The sequence below is a fragment of the Antechinus flavipes genome, chromosome 3, assembly GCF_016432865.1.
Source record: "Antechinus flavipes isolate AdamAnt ecotype Samford, QLD, Australia chromosome 3, AdamAnt_v2, whole genome shotgun sequence".
Taxonomy (NCBI): Eukaryota; Metazoa; Chordata; class Mammalia; order Dasyuromorphia; family Dasyuridae; genus Antechinus; species Antechinus flavipes.
This window is the reverse complement of record NC_067400.1, coordinates 46761332-46785172: the sequence shown is the minus strand read 5'-3', so window position 1 is coordinate 46785172 and position 23841 is coordinate 46761332. Positions and strand designations below refer to the sequence as shown.

At 32.9% G+C, this 23841-nt stretch overlaps 1 protein-coding gene across 4 annotated transcripts in view; it reads right to left on the bottom strand.

Moving 5' to 3' along the window:
- The window catches only part of LOC127552975 (phospholipid scramblase 4-like), a 68108-nt gene that overhangs the window by 13595 nt on the left and 30672 nt on the right, over window positions 1-23841 (bottom strand). For 3 of the 4 annotated variants that reach the window (XM_051983322.1, XM_051983325.1, XM_051983323.1), the window contains exons 4-9: window positions 21755-21972; window positions 19988-20030; window positions 16964-17190; window positions 14037-14198; window positions 8531-8689; window positions 366-7111 (exon numbers count right to left, since the gene is read on the bottom strand). In XM_051983322.1, coding sequence (XP_051839282.1) covers window positions 7046-7111; window positions 8531-8689; window positions 14037-14198; window positions 16964-17190; window positions 19988-20030; window positions 21755-21972 — 875 coding nt within the window. In that variant the 3' untranslated portion in view covers window positions 366-7045. Of the gene's footprint in view, window positions 1-365; window positions 7112-8530; window positions 8690-14036; window positions 14199-16963; window positions 17191-19987; window positions 20031-21754; window positions 21973-23841 lie in introns of those variants that run through there. The other variant, XM_051983324.1, reaches the window with a different exon arrangement.

The following is a 23841-nucleotide window of genomic DNA, read 5'->3' as shown; positions in this document are numbered from 1 at the left end:
ACACAGTGTCTGGCTATACATTTTTCCTTTACTCCCCCTCTTTGGCTACCTGTGCTCAGAAAAAGTAATACAAAATAGAAGTAACATTCTGGGACTTGAGATCCTGTCAAGGCTCATCGAGACAAGCAAATGGATTATCATTCCCATGAGTGTGAATTGTTGAGTATCATGGTCACTATTTAGGAATGGCTAGAAATCCTTCCTTCTTAACTAAAAGAATAAGGGAGAGAATGTGTCAGTTGAGAAGAAGCACCTGTCCTAATCAATATGTATTTTAAAAGATGATAAATAGATGTGCATGGTTGTAGAGATCATAAAAGGGGTTGTATTTGAAGGAAGTAAAGAAGATAATACATGAAACTGAATTTCAGAGAATGGAATCCAACTTGTTTATTCCAAATAAGCAATTCTACATTTCCAACACACAATGAGGAATGTATACATGATCAGTAGAACATTAACTGGCATCCTACACATGGAAGGACTTTGAAATGCAATGTAATCAAGTGATAAGTTATTCTAATAATACCGCACAGAAATTAGAAATCTCACATCTTCTACATAGAAGTCCAAAGGGCATTTAGAATATAAGGCACTAGCCTCTGGTGAAGAATTCTGACAATATAATCTGATGTTTTTATTGATATTAATACTTCACAATAACTTTTCCATTTAACATATCATTATTAAAAATAATAGTACATGAGTTCCATAAAGCTAAGTAATATAGGGTTAAATATGCATTATAATTTTCTATTTTTTTAAAGAAATATATGATGAGTTAACTTCACAAAAGTAAAGAATAAAATATAGTTTACATAGATTATTTGGCATAGTTTATTTGTTGGTTAGTTTTTCTAGAAAGCTGTATCTGGGTTAATTGAATAGAGAAAGGGGAAAGACATTTGGACATGAACGTGGGATACAAAAATAAAATTTATCAATAAAAATATTTAAAAGGAATAACTAAAACAATACTATAAAACTGTAATCTATTATTCTGTATTAAGCAGAAAATATTTTTGAAAGTATACACTTTTTATTTTACTTTGAAAAAGAAAGGGGAAGGGATTTATCGTAGTGCAATAAGTCCAACAAACTTGGCATTACAGGCCCTGGGTTAAAATTTAAGCTCTGCCATTTCATACCTGTCTGACACTGAAGCATGCCTCAATCTCTCTAGGATCCAGTTTCCTCATCTGTAAAATATAGGTTACACTAAGATGACCTCCAAGGTTTCTTTTCACTCTGAATCTAAGCAATAGCAGTATTATAAGTATACAAAGTCTTGATCTATACTTAGATCAAAATGCAGAATAAATTAATTCAGGGCAAAAGGTCCTCAATCTGTTCAGTGTGGTTTTTATCGGTTGATACAGATGACTAAATAATTGATAAGGATCTTGACATGATCCTACGGTTGATCTATGCAATCTTGTGGTTTAGATGTAGAAAGTACCTTGGAAAATATCAAGGTATTGACCTAGGTTAATCCAGTGCTCTTATTTTTCAAAGGAGCAAAGTGAGTCCATACATGTAAAGAATTTGCTCAAGATCAAATAAATGTTAAGTGGTAGATCTAGGATATAAATCCAGGCTATTCAATCACAAAAATTCTGACTTTTCCACTATTCCTCACTATTGCTAAAGGTAAAACAATAGTGCTTTCCTGAGTTTCAGCTATTGTTGATTTTTTTTTTCTTGTACAGCTGGAAGGGACTTAAGTAATCAGTCTAAAACTTATTTTACAAAAGAGGAAACTGAGGTTACCAAATGAGAAGTGATTTGGCTAAAGTTACAAAGCTAATTAGAATCACAACCAGGATTCCTAATTCCACACTCTTTCCTCTAAGCAATCTATTCTCTAATCTAGATAGACTAATACAATGTAATAATTGAATGTCAATGTTAAAAAAAAAGTTATGTATGTGTGTGTGAGTGTGTGTATATATGCATACATATATAGATATATATATACACACTATGTGTGTATATATATGTTTATATATACACACATGTGTCTATGTATGTATATACACATGTCTGCATTGAATTTTTATTAAGGGTCATATAAAATGATGCATTTTAAACTGCAGCATAAAACTTGAATTCACTTACCAAAATAACAATATGATTGGCAGGGTTTCCTCGTAGAAAGAGAGCAAATCAGCTTGCCTATTTCATCTCAAATGAGAAACAATCAGCTTCATAGAATATTCAAGCTGGAAGACCTTAGAGACTTTAAACCTTAACGATCACTTCATTAAAGTTCTTCATTGTATTTGTATTGTATTTATTTGAGTTGGTATACATACTTACATACTTACATATAGACATATAGATATATAGATATGTATATAGTATCTTTTTAATAGTGTATAATTCCTTAAGAGCAATCTTTTGCTTTTAATTTTTGGATTCCTATCACCTAGCAGAGGACCTAGCACAGAGAATTTACTAACTGCTTGTAGATTAATGAGACAGGAAAAAAAAAGTCCAGAAAAGTCATGGCTTCTCTCTTTCCTTCCTTCCCTTCCTCCCTCCCTTTTCCCACCACCCTTCTCTCTCTGTCTCTTTTATATATACATACACATATATATGTAAAGAGACAGATTATATATACATATATATGTAAAGAGATTCAATGTGTGTGTTTATGTGTGTGTGTTGTGACTTCAATAAAGTTATTGATAGATCCTGTCCAATTATTATCTTACTAGTGGCCTTGTTCTAATTTTAATTTCACATGTTCTATATGTTCAAATCTTAATTACCTCAGCTAATGTGTTACAATTAAGGGATGCATGGAAGTATAAAACATTAAATAATATAAAATGAATCTGTTATTTACTTTGTAATATGAACTTGTACACATACAAAGAAAGAAAGAAAGAATAGATGAAAAGTTATTTGTTAAGTGTTTACTATGTACCAAAGTACTTTAGAAGGATATACTTCCTAATTAGAAATATTAAGATGCATAAAAATGTGGGTGAAGGTGAGACTATACATTTAAAACATACTTCTTATCAAGCTCACTTCTCCCTGTCTCAATCCATCCAAATGTGAAATAAATATTAGTTTTTTTAAAAGAATCTTTTACTTCCTCTTTTATTTTTGAGGTTGCCTTCCACAAGCAGTTTATGTTCAACATTTCATATTTTTCATGTTTAATTATTAATAATCTTTTTATAAAATGCCATTGTCTAAGTCTGCCCTCTCCCTCCCCCAGATATGTGGATCTGTTTGAGTCATTCCATTTCTTTTTGTTGGACTTTTGTCAATTTATTTTTTTACTTGTATGTTTATTAATAGAAAGAGTCTCCTGTTAAAATTATGTGAAGCTTGTGGGGTCATTAAATTTATACCTCCAAGTTAAATTTGAGTCATACCCCCCTATATTTCTAACATCTGGCACATTATCAACCTTTGTAATTTTACCTCTCTCCACAAGCAATATCAGCCTAACTATTCTCTAACTTTTGCTGATAGAATTCCATCTATGTTGTACATGTGGATATTTCTATAGTGCCATTCCTTTCATTTTTAAGTAGGTTACAACTGTCTCAGCTCTCTGGTATGAACCTTTTGCAACCTATTTTATCCTAGAGGAATAAAACTGAGACTGAGAGCCATACTAGGGCATGTTCAAACACACACTTATAAATAACTCTAATTTTGCGTAGCCTAACTGCCATCCCTTCTAAGCTCCCTTCTTTTATTAGAGCTAAAATCTAGTTTGGCTATCTTTCAAGGTTTCAGAGACTTGAAGTCACTGAAAATAATCTGTGGAGTAACTAATCCTCATGCAGATAATTTGAAATAGTTCTCCCAAAACAAGTTTTTTTTTTAATTTTTAGAGAGAGGATAATGTTCCAAGAGATTGTGAATCTGCAGAATTTAAGAGATTATGATTATCCATTATCGTCTTTCAAAACTGAAGAGACATTTAAAGTGAAGAGCCACAGGGCTCGACTTTTAGTGATGCCCTATTCATCATTTTTATTAATGTCTTGAAGATGTAAATGGCATGCTTATCAAATAAGCAGATGACATAAAGCCTGAAAAGAAAGCTAAGTTGTTGGGTAAAAGATTTGGATCCAAATAAAATGATGGCCTGAACATGAGAATATGAAATCTAGTGGGAAGAAATATTAAGTCCTAAATATAAAGACCTATGCTTAATTTCAAAAAAATCAATAATGCAAACATATAATATCCTTCTCCTCTGATTCTGCAATTTAGCAATCAGTCTAACTCTCTCATTTTATAGAAGAGGGAACTGAGGCCCCCAAATGAGAAATGATTTGGCCAAAGTCACAAAGCTAATTAGTATCACTGCCAAGATTCCTAATTCCACATTCTTTACTCTTCAACATCCAATCTCTAATTTAAAAACTCATATAATGTAATAACTGAATGGCAATGTTAAATAAAAATATATGTATGTATGTGTTAATTATGGAAAATAGGTAAAAATGGCATACATGATAGTCAAATCATAATGTTTTAAAATAGCTATTAATACTAACTTGGCTGATTTTACCCTAGATACAAAATCCTTTCTAGTGGTAAATGAATGGACATTCCACATCAATCTTGACATTCTTGCAACCAGTGAAACCAGAGGTCAAAAGGAAGTTGAAGCTTAATGGAAGAATATCTATCTTGGAGAGGCAAATGAATGCATTGCTGGAATTACATCTTGAGTACAAAGAAAAAAAAAAAAGAAATAGCATGGTAACATCTCAAAAACATTTGCTTTCAGCGGTGGAACACTGATTACACATCAAAATATACCTATAACTCAAATGCTAAGTTAAAGAAAGTTTCCTTAAATTTCAGAAAGTTTAAATGACTTACTCATGATGAAATAGTAAGTTTCAAAGGGAGGGTTTAAACCCAGCTGTCAGGAAGTCTAAGATCTGCACTCTCTCCACTTTGCCACATGTTTAATCAAGTTTCCCTGAACCTACAGCCAACACTTTATTTTACTGTGCTTCTATTTGTCCTAAATATTTTCTTTAAGAACAACTATAGAAGATGTCTCAGTTAGTACCAAATGATTCATAAAAATGAAATGGCAGGAACTTACTTACCAATATAAGAAAAAAAAATAATTGGGTCTAAAAAAGAACAATTTTGTTAAAGCAAAAAAAAAATCAATTTTAAATTAGAATGAAGAATAAAATATAAAATATTATGTCACATAGATGAGTCAGTTCTAACTTAATCCATTAAAAAAAACAAAGTTATTTGCACTGAAAATAAAAGAAATGGTTAAAAGAATAGATATCAAAATTATGCCCTTTTAAATTCAGCTCAAGATCACATTAGATTTTTTTTTGATTGTTGCTTCACATTGTGGCTGGGTTTTATTTTCATCTCAATACATTCTTTTTAAAAATGGTCTAAACAAGGATCACAAGTATCCTTGATGAAGGTATTTTTAAAAAGAAACAAATTTTATTGTGTTTATTAGAAAAAAGAGGATCCGCAGAGCTTTTTTAGCCATGATGGAGATTTCCATGTGTAAAGAAACTCCTTGATTCAAGAGTTTGTCATAGATATCTACACACAAAAAAATAAAGTTTTTGATAAAGGCCTTTTGTCTAATCAATGATGTGAGGTTAGGTGAAAAATCCATAAAACTGATCATTATTTATGGAACCCGGATAATTGCAGTTGATTGAAAATGAACTGGGTTCAGATTTAAAGAAGAGGAAAAATGGGCTGACTTGTCTTTGACCAACTGTATTGTGCTTTTATTGACTACAAACTTTCCCCTAAAGAAGGATCCATGTGTATGTTAACCAATCTAGAGTCTTAGGATACTACAGTCTCTGAAGAATTAAATTTTGCTATTTTCTATAAGGCAATGGAGAGGCATAAGGCTATATTATTTATTGTGAATAGGCTATAATATATAATATGTTACCAACAAATATATAGAATAAATGAAATCATCAGAGAGATACATAACTAGAAGAAGAGGGAGGCTGCTACATGGTAACAATGCTGTCACCTACACAAAGTCAATATTATGAGACAGAAGGCCCCCAGCATGTTAAATGGAATCTACACAGAGGATTTCCAAGAGAATCAAAAGAGTATAGCTCTTGAGCTGGAAGAGGTCATTTGATATAACCCCTTCATTTAACATATAAAGACACAGAAAAGGGTTGACATCTGTACCAATATAGAGAGTATGTCAATCATAGATCCATAATAATATGATATACAAGGGATGCTAGAATTGTATGTTATGGTTGCCATAGAATTAACTTTTAGGAAACTCCAAAGGGAAAGCCTATTTTTGGGGGGTGGAAGGGAGGAAGAAGGGAGTGCTAGTTTCAATGTTATCATTTAGAAATAATAAAGCCTCCATTTTCCCCAAAACATCTTATTTCAAAGAATATGGAAGAAAAACAATAGAAGACAGACCTAAGAAGATTATAACAAGTCACAGGAAAGCCAAGGATAATATAAAGATTTGATGAAATATTGACACTAAATGCATCAAATATGTTACCAAGATGATAGAAAAGACTTTCCCCAAAGTGAGCACATATAGGACAATGACAGTGATATTACAATGCTGCTTAATATTAACAGAGCCAAGAATATGAAGGACCCATCTTTTAGGGAGTTCATGGAGGGGAGGTTGATGTGATAGTTTTCTAAAGGTATTTGAAAAATTAAAAAATTTTAGGTCATTTAGAAGAGAAATTAGACATGTTTTCCCTTCTGTTAGAAAGTAATAGTAGGAATACTGAGTGGAAATTACAGAGAATCTAATCAATATTCAATCCCATTTAAGAAAAAAATACCATACAAACTAAAAACTTCTTAATAATCAGAGTTGTTACAAAAATGGAATGGTCTTTCTTAAAGGTACAATGTTATCACTTGAAAGTCTTCACATGGAGACTAGATAGCCATTTCCAGGGAATGGTCTATCTGATGATTCTGCTCATAATGGATTTCACTAAAGACCACTATGTCCCCTTCCAACTCTGACATTCTATTATTCTTACTAGTATCATCAACGGTGATGGTGATGGGTGCGACGAGAGTCATCTGCCGGAGATCTTTCAAAAAACATGAAATCCTAGAATAAAAAAAAAAATATATATATATATATATGTATATATGCATATGAATAAACACACAGATATATACATATGTATGTGTGTGTAGACAGATATACAATTAGATGTTAACAGAAAGTAATTGGTAATTAATCCTACTAAGTTTTATTAACTGTACTAATAAAATAAGATTTTCAGATTAACATTTTCTTCTGGAGAAATGTGAAAATATCTATTATATTAGAAGGTGAGAGATGCTGACTAATTTTTTCTTGTTATTTTTATAGGACTATGAATGATTATAGCTCATAGGAGTATAGTGCTAGAGCTGGAACAGAAGTTCAGTCATCTAATTTATCTCCCTCATTTTATAGACAAAAAAATTGAAGCCCAGAGACATTAATTTGCTTTTCCAAGTTTATCCAAATAGCAACTGGAAGAATCAAGATATAAACTGTGGTTCTCTAACTCCAAATCCAGGATGCTTTCCATGAAAAGAAAAGCACAGTTTATATTCTTGTTTATCCCCAAAATACAATTTCCCTGTTCTTTTTTATTCTTTAAGTATATTTCAAATAATTCACATAATAAACATGGAAAAGGTAAAAACAAAACAAAACAAAACAAAAAAAAATTAATAATGCTCCAATTCTGGCCCAACATGTATGAATGTAATGAAACATTATACTTTGAAAAAATGACAAAAAATTATTCCAGAGCATCTGAAGTTATATGAACTGATGCAAAGTGATATAAATACAACTAGAACTACATCTGTAGAAGGATGGCAACATAGTGAAGAGAAAAAAAAATGTGAAAGAATTAATAAATATGATCAATGCCATGTTCAATCATATCTTCAGAGAATCTTTGACAATGAAGTATGCTAACCATCTCCTGATAGAGGTAATAGAATCAAGGTACAGAAAGAACCTTTTTTTTTTTTTTTTTTTTTTACCATGATTACTATGTGAATTTCTTTTGCTTAACTATGTCAAGACTTCCCCCTCCTTCTTTTTTTGTTTTTTTTTTTAACTGAGATATGGTAAGGGTAGAGATAGAGAATTAAGTTTTAGCAATAACAATCCCTAAAATGAAAGACACTGAAGTACCATTTCTAATGCACAGAAGGAAACACAAACAAGCAGAACAATTTTAAAATTATTATGTGAAATGCAAATACATATGTATATATATAAACACATATAAATTGCATCTATACTTACACATATATGTGCATATGTATGTATATACAAACACATATAGCATGTGTGCATATATAAACATATATATACATTGTTAATTTTAAAGCAAGCAATATGAAAAAAAAGATCAATACAGTCATTTTCTCATGCTCTCCTTTGCATGTGAAAATGCTTATTTTCTGTGCTTAAGTTTAGAATCTCAAAAAATATTAAAAAATAAAAGTACAGACTTACAATGAGGAAACAAGCTGCAAAAACCATAGCTTTCATTGTTATGTTAAGATCCAATGGAAAAGTAATCTCATAGTTGTCTACATCTGCTACTGATGCTCGTAGAAAGCCTGGCCACTGTCTACAAATGTTTCCAATAATGGTTCCATCCAATGATTTAATCTGGAAAGAGAGAAATTTGACTTTAGTAGTCTCCTTCAAGGTATTTTATGCTGAAAAAAGCAAAAATCCAATGAGTTCACTCAGAGATAGCAAAAGAGGCACTCATTATAGGAGGTAATTGTAGGAGTATCTTCTAAAAGGTTATCATTTCTTACTGATTTTTAATTGTCTGAAATTTTTAATTGTCTGAAATTCTTAATGGAAATTTATTCCTTTTGGCCAATAACATTATTTCAAAGAGGACATTTTAATATTCAAGTAATAATAGAAGTTACATAATTTGTTACACATTCACTTCTTTACCATCTATCAATAGCAAAGTATATTAATTTATCCAAGATCTATCATTTTATAACATCTAGAAGGAATAAAATACAGAACAGGGATATTTTTTAGAAGGAACTGTCTAGAACAAGAGTATGTTTTTTAACTTAAATGACTTTGGCAATTTGGGGAAGCCTATCAATCTCTTTTCAAAATTATTTTTAATGCATACCCAAAAAATACACAGGATTACAAAAAAAAAGATGTATTTTTCCTGTCCAAGTTCACAAGAACCTAATATCTCTTCAGGCAACCCCAGGATAAGAATCCTTGATATAGCAGTGGTTTCTAAACGTTTGTTTTCATACCCTTATAAACATTAAAAAAAGTTTATGTATTTTATTTATGTTTATTTATCTATCCTCTCTCTCATTTCTTATGAGAAAGACAGAGAGAGAGAGAGAGAGAGAGAGAAAGAGAAAGAACGAGAGAGAGAGAAAGAAGATATATTCATCCATTCATCTGCACATCTAGGTAAAATAGAGCACTGATCCTAAAATCAGAAAGTCTCAAAATTCAAATCTGACCTAAGACAATTGTTATGTGACCCTGAACAAACTTCTTTTTACCTTAGGTTTTTTAAATGTAAAATGTGGATAATATAACAGCACTTACTTCCCAGGATTGTTGAGAGGATCAAATGAGGTAATAACTAACTATAAAACTAACTATAAAATAACTTAGTATAGTGCCTGGCATATTTATGTTACATGTTATTACTGTTGTTATTTTAAAATTATATTACTATTATATAAATTATAAACATGCAAATATAAATAAAAATAAGATAAAGGTAAAATAGACAAAGTTTAAAACAAGTATTTTATTTATTGAGAGAACATAAAACTATTTTGCTCCAAGGAAAACATTACTTATTAGCTATTAATTACAAATAATAAAATTGGGCATGCTTCATTATTTTTGAATATTTTGATTTAACACTTTGTGATAGATTAATCTCTACTTCTAATTCTAAGATCAATTCACTTAAATATTTGCTTTTTAATGATGGTTATGGATAAAAGATACATATCACAAAAATTATAGGAGTTGTTCAATTATTCAGTTATATCCAACTTTTCATGACCCATGGACCACTATCTTCCAAAGTCTCTCAAAGGTCATGTTCAAAGTTTCCAAGATACTACATATCCTTCTCATCCTCTGCCATTCACTTTTGCTTTTAATTTTTTTTTTTTCATCATCATGGTCTTTTCCACCAAGTCTTGTCCTCTCTTTATGTGGCCAAAATGTTTAAGCTTCAGCTTCAGTATTTGATCTTGTAATGAACAGTCTGAAGTAATTTAAGTATTGACTGATTCAAAATTTATGTTGTCCAAAGGTTTCTCATAAGTCTTCCTCAGCTCCACAATTCAAAAGTAGCACTCAACTTTCCTTATAGTCCAATTCTCACAGTCATACATTTCTACTGGGAAAACGATCGTTTTGACTATATGGACAACTGTCTGCAAGGTGATGGATATGCTTTTTGTATGCTCCCCAGATCTGTCACAGCTTTCCTTCCAAGGATCAAGTAAGTATTTTTTGTTTTGTTTTGTTTTGTTTAAATTCATGGGTAAAGTCACTGTCCATGGTGACCTTGGAGCCCAAGAATATAAAATTTGATGCTACTTCCATTTCTATTTGCCAAAAAGTGTTTTTTTTTTTAAATTAAGCTTCAAATCAGTTTTTACATTATCCTTTTTCATCCTTAAGATTCTTAATTCTTTTTTCACTTTCTGTTATCACAGTGATTTTGTCTGCATATTTGAAATTGTTGATCTTTCCCCTGGCAACCTGAATTCCTTCTTTTAATTTGTCTTACTCGCTATATAAGTTAAATAAATAAATAAAGCAATCAGTTCCTTTCTGGTTGTAACTGTTGCCTCTTAGTCAATATACATGTACCTCAGGAGACAAGTAAAATTATCTGGCATTCCCATGTCTTTGAGGATCTGCTACATTTTGTTGTGATCCATGCAATCAAAAGCTTTACTGTATTCAGTGAAGCAGTAGAGTTTTCCAACAATATTTTAATTTCTCCATAAACCAGAAAATATTGCCAATTTGGTCTCTAGTTCCTCTTTCTCTCTGAAACTAACCTGCTCTTCTAGTCCCAAAGATAGTTTCAGTGAAATGGAAAAATGTATCATTGACTACACTTAATAAATCATGATACCCAATTTCAGTACCATTTGCCAGTTATAGAGATTATTTTTTTTTTAAAATCTGGCTAGCAAATTTCCATTTTCCCTATTGCTAATCAGTTTACTCTTCCAAAGTAATCTGAAGTGTTGAGTTTTTATATTTTTAACAAGTATTGGGTGTAAATTAAATTGCAATTAATCCACCTGATAATTTTCAACTTTTTAACCAATTTCTTTCAGATCTTATTAGAAAAGGGGCCATCATTTTCACCACACAATATGACTGGCAAAGCACCAGTACTAGAAGCAAGAAAAGTGTCAGTTCTGCTACATTTTAATTTTTCAGTTGTGGTTATTATAAGTACTATCTTCAATCTATGGTTTCATTATAAGAATCTTTTAAAGTTATTCTATTTTGTGGAGGTTGATTTGTTTAAGACCAGATCACATAACCTGCATATCTATTTTACCAGGTACACATAACCTATTGCAACTTACGGAAAGGACATGAGTAAGGGTGCCATCTAATTAAGAACACTATTTCTATGCTATGTAAATGTGAAGTTATCATTATGAATATTGTTAAAAGACATAAATGTAAGTACTGCCTTATGATTAGTCAGTTAGTATAATCTGAGTATGTAGTACTGTTTAGAGGGAAAATTTGGTAGCTACAGTAAAAACCTAGGAGTGAGGTAATTAGAACATTAGCTCCACAAGTGGCAGAGAAAATGGAGAAGAGATAGACAAATTCCAGGGACAGTTCAAAGGAAGAATGATAATGAATTGGACTGAGAGAGAGAGTCAATGGCAACAGGTATATAGTCTTGGACTTAAAGACAATGAAAATATCTATAACAGAGAGTGCAGACGGATGGTAAGGGTACACAATTTATTGAGAAAGTGGAGGAATCCATTTTGGTACATGGTGAGTTTGAGGTGATGGTGGAGTGCAGAAGTCTATGAGCATTTGGATATGTAAGATAAGAACATAGGTCAGAGGCTGAAAACATAGGTCTGATAATCATTTTGCAAGGACGTGAGAATTAAAACCATGTTGACAGAGAAATTCTCTGAGGCAGACAAAAGATAAGAGGCACAAATATAACCATCATTGAAAGTCTGGAGGAGGAAAAATGACACTAGAGGAGAGGCAAAAAAACAAGAAATGGAAGAGAACCAAGCAAGTGAAGTATCATAGATTTTAAGTGGTGAGAGGAGGTGGTTTGCTGTGTCCAATGTTGTAGAATAACTGAACAGGATGAAAACCTCAAAATCATTATTAGTTTAAGGTAGAAGACCACTGGTGATCTTTGAGCGAACAATATCTGTGGAACAGAGAAGCAGAATTTAAACAGCAAAGAGATTTTTTTAAACAAATAAATATATGTGTGTGTACATATATACATATATAGGAATGTATATGTATATACATATATTTATACACACATATACACATGTATATGTACAAAACACACACAAATTTCCAGGAATTTCTTTTGTTAAACTTTTATAGCTAATGAAGAAAAAGATAAAAACAAAAAAATTGCAAAACAGGAACAGTAATGTTAAAAAAGAGTACTTCAAAAGTATAGAAAACACTGAAATATGAATCCAGACTTATCTTAAAAGAAAATGATGTTGGGTTTTCTGCCCCAGCTTTCTCACTACATATACCAGCTGAAATCAGAATTTTAATTGTCAAAGTATTTATTGCTTTGAGTAGTTACTGATGGAATAAACTTAGCAAATAGTGAGGTCATGTAAAAAGACCAAGTTCACATTTGGTATAGAAAACAAATAATATACTCTACCTTCCCTCCCCACCTACAAAGTTTTTATTTCAACTGCTACTGGACTGTTTCCCTATGGCTTTACTAACTGCCTAGTAAACAATAAACTGATATTCGCAATCATGTATGTTGCCATATTTATGGATTTAATTCCCTTTGTCTGGTCCTTTGGATACAGTGCCAGGACTGCAGTGAGGAAAACCTGAGTTCAAACCTTGCCTTAGGCACTAGCTGCGTGAAACCTGGGCAAGTCACTTAACCTTGTTTACCTCAGTTTCTTCATCTGTAAAGTGAGCTAGAGAAGGAAACAGCAAACTATTCCAGTTATTATTGACAAGAAAAGCCCAAATGGGTTCATGAAAAGTCAGAGAGGACAACAACAAATAAATGCTCTTTGTCTCATAAAAGCTTTCAAGCACTTCACTCTGAAATTTAAGACCAAAAAGAGACAGATAAGGAAGCATTTAATTTAATAAACATTTATTAAACACCTCTCACATTCAAGGCACTATGCTAGGTACAGGGATTATAAAAGAAAAATGAATCACTCCCAACCTTCTTTTTCCTACTATTGCTAAATCATGTTTCCTGTATTCATTTATCCTCCTACTAGACCTTGAACTTTGCTCCCAGCACTTTGGGTTCCAATATGGGAAAGGTTTAAGTTTATTTTATTTGGAGCTAGAACTTCATCCCTCTCCCTGGCCATTTCCAAACTATATTTCTGTTCTGTGGCCTTCCTTCTCCTTCTACCAAAACTTCCTGAGACCCTGGCCTCTGATAGGTTAAGTTTTTGCTACACCTTTCCTGTAACTAGTCCACCATGCCATTTCCAGGTTATTTCTACATCATGTCACCACATTCATCCTCTCACCCAGTGACAGTTTTCAACTTTAGTTTCTATCTTTGTGTTGTCTTTCTTTATTACAATGTAAGTTCCTAGAACTTGGGAATGGTTTTAATGGCTTATGTTTGTATGAAAAGTGCCTACCACAATGCTATGTATATAGTAATAAGTGCTTTCTTTCTTTTTCCATCCATTCACTCTAACACCTTACATTCTTTCCTATATATCGATCTTACCTGAAAAATAGCATCTGAGCCACAGTTAACAGGTGCACATGGGCCATCGATATTCAGAACATGCTCATTCTTCTCATTTTCAACCCTGAATTTTGAAACACAGCAGCCCCAGTGTTCCCTGATATAGCCAAGAGGCACACCAGGAGGAGACTGAACCTCCATCTACAAATAAAATGTATGGATAAGGTTATGCTGCAGAAAAAAAAAAAACTGAAAAATAAAAGCATCTTTAATTGTATGGGCTCAGATTAATATGGCCACAGAAGATTGAAAAGGGACATTTGAAAGACCCCATGATTTGTAGACTAATTTGATCATATTTGCTATTATTCTCTGAGTAATTCTAAAAGTTTCTCTACTAAGCTCCTTCAATCCATAAATCTGTACTATGTACTTTTGGGATAAACTGTGGACATCCCCAATGGGAAAAAAAAAAAGTTTTTCACTCAAGGAATTTTTGTATCTAGAGGAAATACACTATGTTCAGGACAAACAAAATGAAACCTAAAGTTTGTCCTGAGTTGGAAAAGGAATGGAGGAAGGAAGGAAGAAGGGAAGGAGAGATAAAGGGAGGGAAGAAAGGAAGGAAAGAAGGAAGGAAGGAAGGAAGGAAGGAAGGAAGGAAGGAAGGAAGGAAGGAAGAAGGAAGGAAGGAAGGAGGAAGGAGGGAAGGAAGGAAGGAGGGAAGGAAGGAAGGAAAGAGGGAGGAAGGAAGGAAGGAAGGAAGGAAGGAAGGAAGGAAGGAAGGAAGGAAGGAAGGAAGGAGGGAAGGAAGGAGGGAAGGAAGGAGGAGGGAAGGAAGGAAGGAAAGAGGGAGGGAAGGAAGGAAGGAAGGAGGGAAGGAAGAAGGAAGGAAGGAGGGAAGGAAGGAAGGAAGGAAGGAGGGAAGGAAGGAAGGAAGGAAGGAGGGAAGGAAGGAAGGAAGGAAGGAGGGAAGGAAGGAAGGAAGGAAGGAGGAAGGAAGGAGGGAGGAAGGAAGGAAGGAGGGAGGGAGGGAGAGGCAGGGAGGGAGAAAAAGGTAAAAAAGATGCTTTCAGTACTGTAGCTTTCTATTTTAACTATTTTTTTCTAACTAGGTGGTATTTATTGGTCAAGTTCTTTCTATGATGCTGAAGTATAAGAGTAATCTGTGGCCTAGGACAAAGCTCTGATCATCCCACTCTAGTTACAGCTTCTTTGTGAAAAAAAATCTCTTATAATCTTCAATTATTTTTCATGAGCAGACTTTTTTTTTTTTTTAGATGGGAAAACCAGGTTCATAGAAGTAGTGTCTTTTGAACAGAAATAAAATGAGAAAGAGAATATCACAAGCTTTGTTCTTATAAACTGTAATGTGATTCAGAACATATTGTCTGTATTTAATTGCAAAAATTCTTCAGACTGGAAATTGAATGGATGCCCATCAATTGGAGAATGGCTGGGTAAATTGTGGTATGTGAACATTATGGAATATTATTGTTCTGTAAGAAATGACCAGCACGATGAATACAGAGAGGCTTGGAGAGACTTACATGAACTGATGTTAAGTGAAATGAGCAGAACCAGGAGATCATTATACACTTCAACAATGATACTGTATGAGGATGTATTCTGATGGAAGTGGATTTCTTTGATAAAGTTTCAGTTGATAAATGATGGACAGAAGCAGCTACACCCAAAGAAAGAACACTGGGAAATGAATGTAAACTATTTGCATTTCTGTTTTTCTTCCCGGGTTATTTTTACCTTCTGAATCCAATTCTCCCTGTGCAACAAGAGAACTGTTCAGTTCTGCAAATATATATTGTATCTAGGATATACCGCAACATATCTAACATATCTAGGACTGCTTGCCATCTAGGGGAGAGGGTGGAGGGAGAGAGGGTAAAAATCAGAAGTGAGTGTAAGAGATAATGTTGTAAAAAAATTACCCTGGCATGGGTTCTGTCAATAAAAAGTTATTATAAAATTAAATTAAATTTTAAAAAAAGTTCTTCAGTTGGGTGACACAGGTCATTATATTATATTTAATATAGGCTAAATTATCAAGTCTTTATAATATTAAAAGGCATCCAATAAAATTGTTTTGCTCAGCATCTTCTGGTTGTGACAATCTACTGATTTGGACCCAAGTAATCTGAAAGATGGCTATTCCTGTCATGGGAGAGGCCCTTGTTCATACATAACTGGCTTCATTACGCCTAAGTAAGTCAATGATGATCATAAAAGACTGGGAAGCACTGTCTTATATGCTATGGATTTCCATTGTCACTGAGAACCATAGAGACAATAACAGTGGGATGAGAAACTTCTTTTTGTTCCCAGGGAGTTTTTTGGGTGTTTTTCTTTTTTTTTAAAGAGACTATCTTTTTCACTTAGGTTAGAAGTGCAAGGGTCACTCATCAGCCCAAAATTATCACTATTTGACACAACTTTTACCAGTCTCATTTCCAGCCTAAGTTGTTTTACCCTTCTTTTGGCTCTTGGGCACTCACAATAATGATGATGAATTTATAGCAGATACCCAAAACTCTTAAGCTCAAGAGATTCCCCAGCCTCACTTTTACCAGAGCTGAGATTAGATGTATGTACCATTAACAATGATTTCTAAAAACAAAAACATAAAAAAGGAGAAAAAACTGAAGGGAAATGTCCATCAACCAACATACAAAGGCAATAAGACATTTTAACCAGTATCCTTATTCCTTTCCTTTACCTGGGACTGTGTCTCTTAGATTGTCCTTATTTTGATTCCCAAATAGCACCACTCAGAGAGGAAAGAAGTTCCTTCCACAATTAGCTCACTCATAGTGTGAGTCTTCAATGATGACTCACTAATGATCAAAGAACATAAACCTATAGGAGAAATTTCTCTCTGATTTTCTGCCAAGTGTGAGAGAACTTGGTTTTCCAAGATTGTATCATCAAACATGAAAAAATTAACTAACCTCTTGCATGGCACAAGAGCAACAAAAACAGCAACAGGTGCACCTAAAGGGCCTCTGCATTCTCATGATTTCTCGACCCATGCAGTCCATGACCCGAAGAACAAAGGGACGTAATGATTTATATGCATTTCTGGTGATGTCATCAGTGTCCTCAACTACCATGTATATCATCTGTCCCAAGCTGTTCTTAACTTCATATCTGTTATTACTTTCATAACGTGTCATTACTGGAAAATAAGACAAGAAGAAATTCTTCAGTTAATATTGTTTAACTTTAGCATAAATAAACAGAAGCAGAGTTGGTGGAAATCTTTCTTAGAGTCAAGAAAACTAAGCTTAAGACCTATTATAGGTCCATGCAAACTAGCCATGTGACTGGGCAAATCATTTAAACTCTCAGTATCTCAAGCAATTCTCTATAATTATACATTATAGAAGGTCCAGATCTCCATAGAGAAAGAAGCTTCAATGAAAACCTCCTATGACACACACACACACACACACACACACACACACACACACACAAAGAAATATTCCTTTGGTATACTTTTAAAACAAATTTTCTTCATCACATTTGAAATATATGTAATATTTTTAGACAACTGTGTTACTAGCTTGTTAATTTTAGCATATAGTTTCAAAAGCAATACATAAAAGAGGTTTAAAATTTGAAATGCAACCCTCCCTTTTGTTTTTTTTTTCCTGAGTCTGAATGTGTTTATCATTAAATTCATGATGAACAAGAAAATGTTTTAAAAAATAAGAAGAGATCATACTTGCATTCTTCTTGCATTATCATATAATTGAAATCTTTTGAAAACTAAAACCAGGATAGCTAGGTCATGCAATGGACAGAGCACTAGCCTTGAAGTCAGAAGGACCTGAATTCAAATCTGGCCTCAGATACTTAACACTTCCTGGGCCTCAATTTTTTACTATACTCCAGATCCAGATCCTTCACTATTGGTATATTTAAATGTATCAGAAAAGAAGAGATTACCATATAGAAAAAAATAATTGAGTTAATTATATAAAGGATATTGCAAGACCATTCTCCATTTTCATGATTATAATTGCTACTGAGAGCAGACTGATTAATTGAGAGGAAAATATTCTCCATTCAGGGATCAAAGAAATAATCAGAAAGATCAATTATAAAGAAAGGAAAACTTCTATGGAGAATTGTTCTCAGTTAACTTTTCCTATTCCATTTCTAACACCAAATCAGTTTCTTTAATTAAAAAAAAAAAAAAAAAAAAGCTTTGGTCTAAAAACAGGAGAGTTTTTGCACCAGTGCTTTCTTCCACTAAGGAAGTGTGATCTAGTTGTGTGATCTAGAACAAGTATCATTACCTCCTTGGGTCTTAGTTTTCTCAACTTTAAAGTAGGAAGAATGAATTAAATCACACCTAAGTCCATGAAATCTCAGTGAAATCTGTAGGAATAGATTCTCAAGAAATAACTGGTTCATTTGATCCACCCCTTGCAACTCTGAGTGTATGGTTCTTTCATGAAAAATTTAATTCCTTAACCTCTTTTTCTAATAGACAGGGAATTGCAGATGACAAAACTTCCTTCTCTAAGACATTCTCCTCTCAGATGAAACAGTAGCTCTTTCCTTGCCAAAGTTAATCTCTCTACATGATTTCATAGTCTCCCAACCTTTAAAAATATTCCACCATTCCCTCAGGCATTCAGGTTCACAATGTCAATGTCTTCTTTGTCTTCTTACTCACATTCATGCTATACATACAATTGCTTACTGACTCCCATTATTTTTAACCAACCCAACATCCCTCACAGAATCCTTCTTCAGGCCCTCATTACTTCTATCACAATACCCTGCACACTATTCTCTCTCAAGGCTCTTTCCATTCCAACCATCTTCCATTTATATTTTCTTTTTTTGTTCTTCCAAATTCTATTTGTCTAAATAGTAGGTCTAACTATGAGATCCACCATACTTAATGATCTTCAGGAGCTCCCTTCTATAAACAAAATCAAATAGAAAATACTCTGTTTAACATTTAATGCTCTTCATAACCCAACTCTTTCCTAACTTTCCAGATTTTATATACCTTTCTCTCTTCTAGGAATCCTATCATTCCTACAACTTTTTAACAAGTAACTTAAAGTGAAATACAGTGGGCTTTTTAAAACCTGTTTTCTCAGAGCTTTATTTCAAGAAATCATAAATGAAAATTGCACAAGACAAAAAAAAGTAAATTGTCCCAGATTTTTAGGACTTGGATGATTTTGTAGAGAGAATGAATGTAATGACTTTGTGAAGCTATTCCTCATTTAGGGCCAATTCACATGTAAGTCAATAAATCATTCTTATGATATTATTGATCCTCCTTCAAGAATGATGAACAACAAGACAAACAACAAAAATGTCTATATTCGGATCCTTGAACATGACACTCCATATTAAGTAATAGTTAATAAGTATTTATTATGTACCAGATGCTGTACTAAGTGCTTTATACAATTACTATCTAATTTGGTCCTCACAACACTCCTGGGAAGCAGATGCTATTATTATGCCCATTTTACAGCTAATGAAACTGAATGACTAGATTTGAACTAATTTCTTCCTGACTCCAGACCCAGTGCTCTATCCAATATATCATCTAATGATCTACATGTCTGGCTATGCTCCGTGCCTGAAATGTGCTTCTCTCCTACCTCTGCCTCTTAGCTTCTCTGACTTCCTTCCAGATTCATTTCAAATTTCCTTTCCAGGCCTTCTCACTGTTAGTGCCTTCCCCTCTGAATTTATTTTTCCTCTAGTCTGTATATATCTTGTGTCTAGATAGTTATTAACATGTTGCCTTTCCCACTAGAATGTATGTCCCTTGAAGTTGAACCCGCCCCAGAGTTTAGAACATACCTAAAATAAAATAAGCACTTAAAAAGGCTTAATATCTGTATAGCACTTGGCACAGTGTCTAGTATATAATAGGGATTCCATAAATATTTATTATTGTCCCTTTTCACTGTTGACTGACAAAATATACTTACACTCTAGCACTTCAATCTGCTGATGAACCATTATTTTTTCTAACTGTTGGGATAAAACAAAACATTGTTAAAGATAAATAAAGTAGAATTAAAAATCAAATTCTAACTAAAAGATAAATTTGTGTTTTTCAGTTAGGCAAGAACAAAAACCCTTTACTCAGAGAAAGGGAATACAGAGATAAAGGCAGTTAGAGTAAGTAATTAATATCCAAAGATAAAAGCCTGGACTCAAAGGAATTCTATTGTCCCTTGTATTCAAGTGACCTATTCATTAAAAAAAAAAAAAAAAAAAAAAGAATATTCAACCAATATAGTTTACTCACCCTAGTTTGGCACTTCTGAAAATTCCCCCAGCTCCTTAGGATCTGGGAATCATCTGTAGCTACCTAATTACTCTAGACCAAACTAATTTCTTGAAATTTAGGTACTTATATGTTGGGCTTCACTTCTTACATTATTATATAAATCTTTTGGAAAACAATACCACTTTAAGAATCTTTTTTCTCCTACTCAAAATAGGGATATAAAAGTGACATAGGGATGGAGAGGACACAAGTCCTATTATCTTTTTTATGAGTATATACATTGACTTGCCTAATAGAGGATCATTAATGTCTGTAATTATATTGACTTAGTTTGAAATTTTGCATGCATTGACTGAAATACCTCATCCTGAATAGCAAAGAAATCAAGGACATGAGAAATTAAATAATTTATCATATTGTCCCCCAATTTTCATTAGAATGATCTTTGATATAAATAGATAGATTGATCTGTATTCCTATATATCTATATTTTCTGATTATTTCTATCAATATCTTTTTCTACTTTTCTATATTTATCTATCTCTTTTTCTGTCTCTGTCTATATATCTACCATCCACACCTCCCCCAACACCCCCCTCTGTCTCTCTCTGTCGCTCTATCTATCTATCAATCTATCTATCTAGCATCACCTGGAGAACCTAGAGCATAGCTGATGTAGGTGACAAATGTAAAAGCATCTGTCTCCATTGTTGACTCCTTTTCCTCCTCCTGCCAAAACCTCTCTCTGTTTCCACAAAAACCTTTAGAGGTAGGAGTTATTATCATCTTTATTCTATAGAAGAAGAAGGCTAAAAGAATTGAAATATCATGCTCAGGACCAGCTAGTTAAAGAGTCTGTAAAAGAATTTGAATTCAGGTCTTCCTGACCCCAAATCTAAAACTCTATCTTAATCTTCTCCCCTGGAACTAACTTCCTTTCCTAGCTTTCCAAGGTAGAAACCTTGCAGTCATCAGTCAGTCAGTTATGAATTTTATAAGGGTCTAACATGTCTCAAGTACTGTGCTAAGCTTGAGGAAGACAAAGAAAAGACAAAACACGGTGTTTACTCTCAAATAGTAGCTCACAACCCCCAAAAATGACAACATAAAAACAACTCTGCAAATAAACAAACAAACAAAAAAAAGCAAAATATGAAGGGAAAGCATAAGGGAATAAGGAAAAGTGGAAACCAGGAATTCTTTCCTACACAAAGTTTGGTTTACACTAAGTCTTGAAAGAAGTCAAAAAGCAGAAGTGAGATATAAGAGCAATTTGGATATGGGGGACAGTGAGTGAAAAGTTACATTTCCCTTGTTCCTTACTTTCCATTATTTCACCAAGTCCTGTCTTGCTTCCCAAAAAAGTCTCAATAATATTGAAAAACAAGGTAAACATTTATCTAGAACATAAATACTTAATACACCTTCGAGTGAGTGAACTAAAGTGAACAAGTTTAATTACCTGAGATAGGTATTCCAGACCAGGGGGGCAGTTTGGGATTGGAGGTGGTCCTGGCATCCATGATACCTGAGGTTGATTTGGGTTCGCATTGATGCCAGGCTGATATACAATTGGTGGGCCACCACTTTGATACATGGAAAAGCCACCAGGTTGATTCATGCCTGGAAAGCCTATGGGGCCAGGGCCTGGAGTGGGATAGCCAACTGGGCCAGGAGGTCCTGAGTATGGAAGGATTAGAGTTTTTAGAAGAAAGAATTAAAATCATTTTAAAGATGAGCTCTATATAATTTTCAAAATACAGCATGTGATAAGAAAAGCCTACACAATTTTTCTCCAAATTTTTTTCTTTAGATTCTGAAATTCTGACTTTCATTTAGATTAAAAATTATGCATCAGAGCAGCTACGAGGTGGATAAAGCATCAGCCCTGAAGTCAGGAGGATCTGAGGTCAAATTAGCACTTCCTAGCTCTGTGACCATGGGCAAGTCACTTGCCTCAGAAAAAAAAAAAATATGTATCCCCATCTGTTTTTGCTTGACTACTAACAACAAAACAAATTTCCACACTTCTAAAAAAAAAAAAAATAGTAAAGACATCATTGCTTTTCATGAGTCACTGAAAACTTGATACCTTAAAAAAAAAGAAAAGAAGAAAAAAAAAAGAAATTTGATACCTTGTATATTATAGAGAAATCATTTAAAATTATATAGTTTATGCTTGCATTTTTGTTTTTCTTCCCGGGTTATTTATACCTTCTGAATCCAATTCTCCCTGTGCAACAAGAGAACTGTTTGGTTCTGCACACATATATTATATCTAAGATATACTGTAACCTATTTAACATGTATAGGACTGCTTGCCATCTGGGGGAGGGGGTGGAGAGAGGGAGGGGAAAATCGGAACAAAAGTGAGTGCAAGGATAATATTGTAAAAAATTACCTGGCATGGGTTCTGTCAATAAAAAGTTATTAAAAAAATTTTAATAAAATAAAATAATATAGCTTATCTATGAATACTCATAGTTGTGGATAATTGGAAGTTGTGAGAAAAGAGTTTTGTAGACCTCAAAAAGCTATACAAATCTAAATTAGTAACATCCATCTACATTTGTAGATACATTATATTTACAAGATTAGTCTGAAAACCTTCATGTGGCTGTTTTTAAGTTTTATATGCTTTTAGATCACTATATTATAGCAGAGAACTTATTCTCCTTCATGTATAAATGAATATCAGTAAAGTATATTTTGCTATTCATTTACTGTCTTAATATTTTATTATATATTATTAATTTTATTAGTTTTTTTATTCCTAAATATAATTTGAATATATTTTGGGAGAAAAAAGGCATGGAAACATAGTTCCTGGTCTAGAATTTTAATCAATAGAAAATATAATTACCACAATTAACTACTTTCCAAAAGAGATTTGGAATCATAGGTAAATACCAACTAATACCACTAGATGGCGAACATAGTAAATTTTTTTAAATGAAGTCTCATTTGGAAATTCACTAGACAGCAAATTCATGTTTTCAATCGAATTCCTTACAAAACATTTTTTTTTTAAGTTTGCAGAGCTATACTTCAGATATACATTTCTCTAAAGGGTAAATCGGTTAAATAAAAATTTTTAAATAAATAATTTATAAGCTATATACATAATTAATTAGCAGTTTTTTATAGGATTTTTGAGCTTAATTTTATAGAGATTATATGTAACATAAAACTCAAGAATTCATCCAAAAAAGAAACATAAAGTTGAAATAGCTTCATCTACTGACATATATAATATTTTATATCTTAACATTAATTTCTAAATGTTATAAATAAGTATAGTTGTTCAAAAATTGAAAAGGAAATGAGTGCTCCACCCTGCACTGCCTCGTTGCTAATCTAATTATCACAGCTGCTTTCATGCATTTCCTTCTTTGCTGCCAGTGCCAAATAGAGCATATATTATTATTATTATTAAGAATGCTAACGTGCATTTAAAGTGTACTTTAAACTTTACAAAGTATTTTTCCACACAACAATCTTGTGAATTTGTCACTTAATACATGTAATATTTATTCCTATTTTACATAA